We start from the raw sequence: 11,010 nt of genomic DNA on the forward strand, positions 1-11,010 counted from the left end.
ACACACACACTTTCATAATTTCTGAAGTACAGATCATAAATCCATTCTAATTCAATCCCTGTTCCCCCGGGGTCTGGGAGGTGTACTATCTTATTTCAGACCTCTGGCAGCTGCTGCTGCTTAAAGACTGGAGAACCGAAGGTAAACACTGAGGCATCCAGTGAAGAATCTGTGAGACCAACAGCTGCCCATGTCACTGTGCCACAGAGACCAAGAAGAGTCCAGCCACACCACTGCTGCTCTGTTCTCTTCTGGGGAACGTATGTAGCAAGAGTCTCAAAGGAAGAGTGCTGATCCAGGATCAGCTCCCCCCTGTCCATGTAATCTTATTCATTGTGATCTAAAAGGCAATACCGATCCTAGATCAGCACTTCTACTCTAAAAGGCTTCAAACATATGGCCCCAGCTCACCCCTGCCCGTGTAATCTTATCCATTGTGATCTAAAAAAAAAAAGAAGCAAAACTGATCCTAAATAAGCACCCCGTCTCTAAGACGCTTCATACGTACAGCCCCTGTCTATGGATTCGTACCATTTTCCTCCTGGCCGTTTGTTTCAGACGCTTCGGGCGTGCCCATACGGGACAGCTCCTCTCCCTCGGGTGCTTCTGGGTAAATGATGGCAGTGTCGCCCCGCTGCAGGTACTCAGCGATGCTGACCACGTGGCTCTCCTCCTGGAGCTTGCTACGCTTGGCGAAGAACTCCTCAAACTCGGAAGTGCAATCAACAACATTCTTAACTGGAAAGAAGAAGAGAACGAGAGAAGGAGGAGGGAGAGAGAGAGAAAGAAAGAGAGCGAGACAGAGAGAGAGAGAGAGAGAGATGGGTTTAAAAAAAAATGGGATTCTTCACCAAAATAAATGTGTGTTACAGCAAAACAGGGAACTTGTCGGGTCTAACTGTGATGAAGAAATGCCACAACAGACATTAAGAATACATCTGAATTACTGTTTTATCGTGTCACACAACAGCCTCTAAAACAAGAAATATGAGTTGAAGTACCACCTTAAATCATGGGGGAAAGTATTTAAGGTAAACAGATTGTATTTACTTGAAGCATATTACCAGTGACACAATAAATGCGGGGAACACAATTTAGACTGGTCAAATGACTTCTAATGTTCTGTATCATACTTGACAATGAGAATCACTTGTATTTTACAATGTTGAATCTTTAAGATTATCGAAAGACATCCATTTATTTAATTACGATCTCAGCGTTTAAGCCTCTCGATTAACATTTTATTTACACATTGTGTAGCAACAGTACAAACAAATCCCCTGTGTATTGACTTCCACACAAGGGGTCAATAAAGGGCTCTGGTTAGTTGATTGGCTGCGGAACAGATTACTGAGGACAAACCACAATGTTGCACAAAAAAAGCTTTAACCATAGTCAAGAAAACACTTTTTAAAGCCGCCTTTCTGAAATTGCTGAAGTCACACATTACGTGTTTTCTCATATTCTCCAGTCCCTTCTCGTTGGGGAATCCCAAAGCTGTGGAGTAGAGATAGCTGTGGCTCCAGTAGCAAACAAAGCTAATCAAGAATCTGCAACCTTTCATTATTCAACAGAAGATGATAGACCCTCAAAGGTTCACGTTCATTCAAAGCTGTGCTATACAGCATTGCAACAATCTGAGGCGAGTCTACATTCTATTGCATTCTACATTCTATTGCCCCCCCCCCCCCCCCCCCCACCCCCAACCCCCTATCATATCACTGTTATAACACTCATAAGACATTGTCGTGCTAAATATTACAGGACGTCACACAAACTGCTTTATTTTGACTGGATTTAGATTGTTACTTGTTTAATTAGACATTTCCAAGCCAAGGTACATTTTTTATATTGTGATTTGTTTGGCAGTGATTATTTTACGGGCCCAATTTGTGAAAGGTCAAGGTAGTGGATGCGGTTGTCAAAAGTGGCATGAAAATGTCACTGGTGCCAAAGGATCTTTTATGAAATCATATGAAACAACTACGAACTAGGCAGCTCAATTTCCTGCATTCTCATTAGGACTTTGTGGGAACAATTTGAGAATCATCTAATGTCAATTTAGAGGCAAACCTGGGAGGATGCTTGAACTCTCTACGTTGGATTCACATCTCACCGTTAAATCTTAAGGATTAGAAATACATTCAAAAGATCAAACATAGACTCATTTGATTTTGCAAATGAAATGCAATTTAGGAAGTCGCTGTATTGCCAAACAAGCTACAAGCTCAACCTCGTAGTGTCTCCTTTGAAATTTCCCCTCTAAAAAAAGAGGGGCTACTTTCTTCTCTGTAATAGAGGAAATCACCTGGATAAAAGAGTGCTTACAATTTTCATTTCTTAAATGACATCACATGTAATCCAGTGGTGGGTTTTTGCCTTCCAATGCAGTGCCACTACCTTGTTTCCACGACCTTAATGTCCTGAACGGAAACATTTGCGGTGTCTAAATTTCCACACCAAAAAAAAGGAAGAATAGAAGATTCCTAAGGAGGGATGCCCGTTAAGTGGTGAGTATTTACTCAAACGGTGCCGAGGCCGGTTGTCAGCAGCGGTCGGGATGATATTACGGAGGGAAAACTTAATGCCCAAGAGACTTGTGGGTGGAAATCAGCTTTGTTTACTTAATTAAAAATGGCAGGTAGGATTTGGTTCCACAGTTTTGTGTAGAAAGGACCATGCAGGGACACTAATGCTCTCACGGACACAGAGACACACAGCCACCCACACAAGGATTGGAAGGGTGGTTGGTCTCGGCCTCATCTTTCAACACAATACAGATATAGGATCTTCATTTGAGACAGTTTGCTACAGCAGGAAAATAATCCTGCAGCGACAGGAAATGTGAATTATTATGTGGATTATAATTAATGGATTACAATACATTTTGGTCCAGGACTATGCTTAATCTGTGTCTGGGAAACCGGCCCTACAAATTTTACATTTCCTTCATTGCAGAAAAGTTCTTCTGCAACAGGCTGATCAAATGAAGATCCTACATCTGTACATCAAATCACCTCACAATGGATTAAATCAACTCACCTGTACCGTTTCCAACCGTCTGAAGAGTGGCGTCAGGCCCCATAGTGTCATAATCATCTTTCATTTCATCTGTGGAGAAAAGTAAGGGAGGGAGGAGGGGAGGAAGAAGGGAAGAGGAGGAGAAGAGAAGTCCAGTTCAATGTTCAGTGCTGTAGTGTACCAAGCAAACCCAAGCCTCACAATGAAGCCTTCAGAGGAAGGTACGGAGATATAAAGGGCTTGCTGTGTTGCACTGTGCCGAGGCTTTGTGTGGCATTCTAAATGAATGCTATCATCAGAAACAGACAGGGCCTTATTTACCTTAAAAACAACAACAAGCAGTGGGAAAGAAAGCTGCTCTGTCATTCCGGGGGTAGCGAGAGTTGCCAGAAAGAAAGATTAATTCAAGAAGCCAGCCCCATCCACCTGAACAGTCAGACAGGAGTAACCGGCACAAAAGGCCTTGCAGTTGTTATTCCCTCACTGTGACACTACTAACAATCTACACGCGGCAGAAAAAAGGACAAACTATACAGGGGGGTTTTCACAGAAAAAATGACAAACTATACAGGGGGGTTTTCACAGAAAAAAGGACAAACTATACAGGGGGGTTTTCACAGAAAAAAACATGGGCTGTGGGCTTAGACTCTATTACCAATCAGCGTAATGCATAGTCTTAGGAACACCAAAGGCAGACTTGCATTTTGTCCTGGCACAGGTAAGACAGCCATAAATAAAGGACCCCAGATTGACAGACAGGCTCATAAACAAGGGAGGGAACAACTTTGGACATTGGTTGGTAAATTCTCTTGCCGTATAGGTGGCGGCGAACAAGAGGACATTGTTGGTGTTCAAGTCCACAGACAATTAACTTAAGGAGTCCTCTGTGACTCCTTTCTTCCGTCCTGTGTTTGAAAATTAAATCAAGGTACTTCCGAGAAGATAGTGGCTGGTAATAAAATGGCTCCTGTCTCTCTCTGTTTCTCCTCGTTTCAGCCATGTGATTTCTATGGTCTCAAGGATACTGTGTTGCCATGGAGGGGTAAACAAACAAATCAATGGATTAAGGGAATAGAGGATTTCTCTTCTTTACTGTCTCTTGTATCTTGGACTTAACAGAAAAACATTTTGGAAATGAGTTTGAAAAGTAGCTGACAAGCTGTGTAAAATCTTCAGAATAAAAAGTGAATTAGCAATCACGAATCAAATGCAGAAAAAATTAAAATTATATATATATATATATATATATATATACTGTATATTTTGGTGTAGAGTGAAAAATCTGTTGTTTAATGGTTTGGTTCATTAAGCGAGGGTTTGTTCTGTTTCTTTCGCTTGAAGTGAGATGGTTTCCTTCTGCACCAAAAATATATATATATTTTTTAACAGCCAATAGCTTCAGAAAAAAAAATGGACTCTTTTGAATGAAAAGTACTCAACTTTCCCTTGACATGAAGCTTGACTGTGTGGCGGAGAAACTTGCCAGCCATTTTCATTTGCATATGAGGGGGTTTGGAGTGCCGTTGTCTTCTCAGTAATGACATCAAACCAGGCTGCACTCTAAGGAAATGGCCCTTTAGCAATATTTTTGAAGATACACTGGAGTATTGTGAGCAATCAAAAAAATCCTCCACCACAGCCACAAATATAATTCTGGCGTTTAAGAGACCAGCATATATGAATAGTTACTTTTTTGTCATTTATAATTTACTGAATGTTAATCGAGCTCCCTTTTCCTCTTGCCCTCGCGTTTCTTTTTCCCTGGAAAGTGGGAGAGTTTGCAGGGATGCAGCCATTTTGGTTTTTCGCAGCCTTTAGTAAATCCAATTTCACTGCATATTTTTTTTGATATGACTCAAAGGAGCACAAGTGGGGATTTTGCTTTTCGTTCCCTCTTTACCTTGAACAGTCCCTATTATCTGCGTGAGGTCAAGGAATGAGAGTGAGGGAATTTCCAGCAGGAGGTAGGCTAAGACCACTTACACCTACCTCACTTCTATGGCCCTTTGCACAGATCCTTTTTGGGCCATTCCTATTGCTTCTGACAGCTACACATCCATTGGAGAGAGAGGCCCGTTTTTATAGTTGAAAGTGTAATGTGAGTCGAGAGCCAGTCTGGTCTGTCTCTGCCTGATAAATCATGCAAGGAGAGGGGGGAGCGTGAGCGAAGGCCCGCGCCTCACTGAAGGACGATGTTTAAGTTTCTGACTGCGACCGAGGAGGGGTCCAGAATACCTTTCCCCTGCCATAAGTCCACCTATTTACTTAACGCCATTGATGCTGTTTGTTTGGAAAACATTCCTATTTTTATGGCCAGTTACCAGTGGAACAGGGCGCAGTAAAAACAAAGGTCCTCCTCCTCCTTTCTGTTAGTTCTCTGAACGGCCTTGAACAGAGCCGGGCCAGGAGAAGAAAGAGACAAGGGCAGACAGGGGAGAATGCAGGTGATTTCTTTTAGAGTGATAAGTGATGTCATGTATTCCAGCCCACTGTGTCCACCGCCCCATTGTGGGGTGAAAGAATGCCAAGGACCATTCTAGAACACAAAACTCTGATTGTGCCGGGCACCGGAAAGGCACAGCTAAGAAACTTTTGCCGTGCTTTTCCGTTCAAAACCTGCCTCCTCCGGACAGAGTACTAAAGCTGACGTGGAAAAGGCAGGGGAGAAAAGCACAGCTTATCTCCGGGAAAAGTTATGTGCTGAGGTATCATTGTAGACAGTAAGGCACCGTGAGAGAGGAAAAAGGACAGTCAAACATAGTGCCCACAAGCTTGGGAAAGAGAAGACTCCCATCATCTGCACTAATGAACCACACAAGGTCTCAGAAATATGGCCGAAGACGTTTTATCACATGAGAAGCAGATTATCTGGGAATTGCGACATAGTTGAATTACAGACATTAAGGCACCACAGGCTTTTATCAAATAAACAATTACTGTACGCTTTGACTACTTGTTTATTTTTGATCTTGATTTGAACATTTCTGTTTTGAAAGAATCAAACCCCATATGAACTGTTACTAGCGGGGCAGAAATAGAAACAGAGCAAAAATAATACAGAGACTGTCTGCGACAACTATGTTTCCGATTTGCATGTCGATAATCAGCAACCACAAGGTGAACTTCCTCCTTTTTTCGATAGAGGATCCTTTTTGGAGCGCAATGACATTTCAGGGGGTGAAATATTTCCCCCCTTTCCAGCACTCTACAGAGCCCAGTTCATTAGTAGAAATGAATAGGCAACACACCGGCTCATTTAAACGGGACGTCTTACATGAGTTCGCGCGACACTCTGTTTCTGTCACACCGCTGCGAGAATCATTGACTCTTATTATACATGTAAATGGCTATCATAAAAATAAAAAAAAATCATTTAAGATTGTTAATGACTTTTGCAGCAGTCTGGCTTCCTTTAATGATTATCCCCTAGCCCTAATTAAAAGTATTTATCTTTCAAGCATCCATGACTAGGCTCTCTGCTCTCAGCGATGCTCCAAATGAAACTAAATGGAAGGCGCCACCAAAGTTGTACGCATCACCTGCCCGAAATGATCTAAACTAGATTATTAGCAGATGAAGCTACATCAATCACATACTGAAAGTCTGATCATATTGCGATAATGTAGACAATCGAAAGAGGGCGATTCTAAGATGCTCTTAATTTTTTTACGATTGAAAAGCTATCTGTTAATACCGTCTGATATAACTCTGGTTTATTTAAGTGAGGATAAAGACGAGAATAGACATGGTCGGAGATTTAGCGTTGGGACGAGCCGAGTGAGTCTCAGTCATGTGGGGTGTAGGAATCTCCGACATTCCTCTGCCATCTTACGTGGCACCGCCATACGTTTCCTATGTATCGTCAAGTTACAGTAATGTCTCCTGACTCTGCTTGCCCCTGTCAACTCACTGCATGTCAAAATGTGGTTTGATCTCATAAACTTCTTATGACTAGCAAGCGCGGTCAATCGCTGCCCCTGTTACTGCGGAGGTGGTGATGGTGGAGGGGAGGGGGGTTGGCTAACCTCTCATCTCATGGAAAACAAAATAAATCGGAAAAACATTTTGGCTGTGATCCGCACGCTTTTGTGTGTGTGTGTGACACTCACCAGTACCGTCGACTGAGGCGTGCAGCATGTCGTTGTCATGCCAGACATGGTCTACTCCGCTGTCCCTCATGTCATCGTCCTCATCCTCCTTTGTCATCAGGGCGTGGCCCACCCTCGGGGATCCAGCGTCGTGGTTGTTCAGGCTGGCAGGGCTGCCCACCCCGTTAAGTAGGCCGTCCTCCTCCGATACCAACAGCTTGTCCTCATCCTCTGTCTCTGAACCAGTATCCATCACATTCTCGTAATTCAACGCTGCAATGAGGGAGAACACAAAACAAAACAAGATGGGTCACTGCAGAGGAATTCATGTTTGGTGTTCATTGTACTGACCCTGAAATGGGAAAAAGGTCAAAGAGGATTATGTCCTCAGATGAAGTCATGATTGCACTGCACTGTTAGGAGCTAGTAAAACAATCGTTTCGCTGCACCTGTTATAACATCTGCTAAACTGTGTAAGAGACCTATAAACTTTGATTTTATTTGATTACAGGTTTAGACCCATTCCTGTTTGAGACGTGGGCCCTTTCTTCCCAATTACAACAACACCCACCGCGACAGACTGGAATCTGTAACTTTAACCATCATGGTGTGTGGAGTCAGTCAGCTGCTACGTAGACACGCCAAAATAGCCACACATTTTCTCCCGCAGTAGACTGCCTGAGATGCCAACCTAGCTACACCTTTCAGTTGGGGCTCACAGATCTGAAGCATACCCAACGTGGCTGAGATACTCTGCACTTCTGATATTTACAAATGTCAAATAGTCATACCACCCTGGATGGAAATGGCTTAACCCCTAGTAATTTCATCACATTCACCACTCCTACGTAATTGACGCACCTACTGTACTGTGTTTTTCCCTCAGAACTTGACAGATATCAACCGTCAAGTCAGATCTTGACAATGATACATTAAATAATACATGATGATACAATGATACATTAAATAATATAAAATACCCCTAGCTTCATTGAAACAGGACCTGCATCCCGCCCCTTTCCCTCCGTTCCCTCTCCTCTTGTCTTTTTCAGGGAGTGTTTTCAATGAGTCATGGTTTGCGGAGAGAAACACTTGCGCAGTCGAGCCCCGCATTAAAATAACTCACACAAGTAGCGGCCCGCTTGATTCCACAACACTTGGTCCCAGACACATGGCAGCCTCTCTTAAAAATAGGCAGCCTGTAAATAAGGGCCGTGAACTCAATTGAAGGTGGCTGTTTGTGAATTAGTCTGCCCTCGCAAGGGCTGTCTCTCTAGCCTCTCCAGTCTACACACAAGGTCCATAAATTGTCTGTCCTACGAAGGAAGGCAAAAGACTTATTAGAGGAATAAACACAGGACGTTACCTCGGCGAGAGAAACAGGACCACCGCATCACACAACTCACTGCTAGTTCCTAAAACACTACTCTGGAGAAACAGACTCAAAACAACCGCAGATGGGGGGGGGGGGGGAATCAGAGTATGACATCATGGGAACCAATTTCAAATGTGGCTAGGGGAAGGCGAGGAAAAAGCAGAGTGCAAAAATGTTTACAGTCCGTTTTAATTGCTGTACTGTAGCTATAAATGACTACTAAATACAACTCTAAAACCTTCTAAAATTCCAAAACGGAGAAGGGAAAATAAATCAGATATTTACTTGTTATATAGCACGGAGAGAAATAAGATTACTCTGAGCGTATACAGTACGTTCATACATGATCTTTGCACAATCCGCGGGTCTGCACTTGCCTTCCGAACAACAGGCGCAAATTACAAGGAAAACGGCTGCGTAGACAGGGCCAGCAGAATCAGCTGACCTGGTTAGAATACCAATTGACGGGGGAAACAAAACCTTTTCAAGAGGTGTGACCACAAGGGTTTAGGCAAGTTCAGACTGGGTAATGCCCTCAGACATGAAAAAAAGAGAAAGCCAAAGAAAAGCCAGAAAGAAAGTGAGACATTCAAACTCCTGCTGTGTGGTCCCCGATATACCTTGGCCCACAATTGATAATATGTTAGTATTATTATTGTATTTCCCCTTTGGTCCCTTCCCAACTTACCCCTAACCCCCCCCCCCCCCCCCCCCCCCCCCCACACACACACACACACACACACACACACACACACCCCCTAACCCCCCCTTCTTAGCAACACAACGTGCTGTGGACTCCCTACTCCCCTTTCTCCCGGGCAGGTTTCTAAGGGTGGCCTAGCAGGCGGGCGGCAGGGGGTAACAAAGAAGCAGGAGGCCTGGGAAGCTATTACCCCGCCCCTTGCAGACCTGATCTCTGGACACAGCCTGAATACCGACGAATACCCAGGAGGGGTGAATGACATTATCTAAGGATGGACAGGTTTTAAAAGGCCTTTCTTTGCACCCCAAACCTCTCATAGGGCATTTTTCTGTGTGCTACAGGTCCATGTGCAGTGTATAGGTTAACGCATGAAGAGAGGCGCTACAATGTGACGTCTTCAATATTGAGCAACGGACCTGGAGACAATGGACCTCGGATCATAGAGGGGACGTGAAGATCACCCCACCCCCTGAAAACCTCTAGACATCTACGGTTGTCCAAAACAAACCATGAAGAGCTTCTAACGCCAGGTTGGGGGTCTGTGCTTCCATGCAGGTCTACGTGTTGGTGGGGAGAGGTAGGGAGTAGGAGAGGGGAGATCACTGGATGTGATCCAAGCTAGAACATTGGCTATCAGACAGAGCATTACTCACCAAAGAGCCTGGAGAAGACAGAAATGACCGGGTGCAACTTGTCAATCAAAGAAGCAAGTAGCATTGACTTCAGAAAGCCTGCTTTGTTGAGGTGACATCTCTGACAGACGCCTCAGTATAATGTAAGCACCAGCCTGACGTCGGGCATTGTACTCTGAAACAAAGTCATTTCGAAACCTACTAATGTTAGCCTACACTCTGCCATTATTTTGTTCTATACCTCGCCGCTAATCAATCTTTTGTGTTTCTAGACGAGATAGACAAAGAAATCATCATGTTTACTTTCTAGGGCTACGTTTTCTTTCAGATGACACTTTCTATTTTTCTCCTGCTTTAGTTTAAGTGCCACCCGCAACAAAGGCAATTACAGCTGGCATTTTGACTGATGCTACCTGTTACCAGCTGATTTCACCAGCTCTCTTCTTTCTCCTGATTGGAGGTAAATAAAGGGAAGGACTTTTACAGATAATTAAAATGACACTTGTAATTGCTCACTTTTTGAGTCTTGCTTAATATCAGGCTTATACGTGCCTGGCGTAACTCTTTCAGAACTCTGGTATTAGGCTGTCAGGCATACCAGTGCAGAGGGCAGTTTCAAAAGTGCATTGATTATGATGTCGATAACCTTCCACAATGACCGTGTTTTTTTTTTTTTGTGTGTGTGTGGAAGGACGAGAGAGCGAGTCACCCTTTCAACGTCTGTGGCAAAACAACAACAAAAAAAGAAGTCTGATTGAAATCTCATCAACTTTCTTAAAACAAATAAAGATCATCGATATTGACCATCGATATTTCGACTGTGACTGTTTCTCTGTACCCTTATAATTTTTTTTTTTTAAAAAGTCATCGAAAACTAAAAGATTCTACCAAAGTGAGAAAAAACAGCATGTTATGAACAAAAATGTGATTGTGTTTTACTGTCGAGCTGTTAAACAAACCCTAACTCTCCCACTACGAAATCTGCGTGTCGTACAGTCAGACATCAACCGTACAACCCTTGAGGCATACACTGACCATCTGAACATACCCAAAGCACCCACTCAAATAAACATACCTTGGGTCAATGTGCTGCAAACATGCATCTATGTGCCTACTCTTCCCCTTTTCATACACTCTTCCACAAATCCCCCTCAACGGGCTCCCGAGCTGGGAGGCGTTGGATCTGCACTC

The 11,010-nt window shown here is 43.5% G+C and overlaps 1 protein-coding gene across 5 annotated transcripts in view; it reads right to left on the bottom strand.

Moving 5' to 3' along the window:
- The window catches only part of LOC110527541 (zinc finger E-box-binding homeobox 2), a 75,503-nt gene that overhangs the window by 11,323 nt on the left and 53,170 nt on the right, over positions 1–11,010 (bottom strand). For 4 of the 5 annotated variants that reach the window (XM_036983025.1, XM_036983023.1, XM_036983024.1 and 1 more), the window contains 3 exons: positions 7,131–7,382; positions 3,043–3,111; positions 532–738 (listed from right to left, as the gene is read on the bottom strand). In XM_036983025.1, coding sequence (XP_036838920.1) covers positions 532–738; positions 3,043–3,111; positions 7,131–7,382 — 528 coding nt within the window. Of the gene's footprint in view, positions 1–531; positions 739–3,042; positions 3,112–7,130; positions 7,386–11,010 lie in introns of all 5 variants that reach the window. The other variant, XM_036983022.1, reaches the window with a different exon arrangement.

The sequence above is a fragment of the Oncorhynchus mykiss genome, chromosome 7, assembly GCF_013265735.2.
Source record: "Oncorhynchus mykiss isolate Arlee chromosome 7, USDA_OmykA_1.1, whole genome shotgun sequence".
In the NCBI taxonomy this organism is placed as follows: domain Eukaryota; kingdom Metazoa; phylum Chordata; class Actinopteri; order Salmoniformes; family Salmonidae; genus Oncorhynchus; species Oncorhynchus mykiss.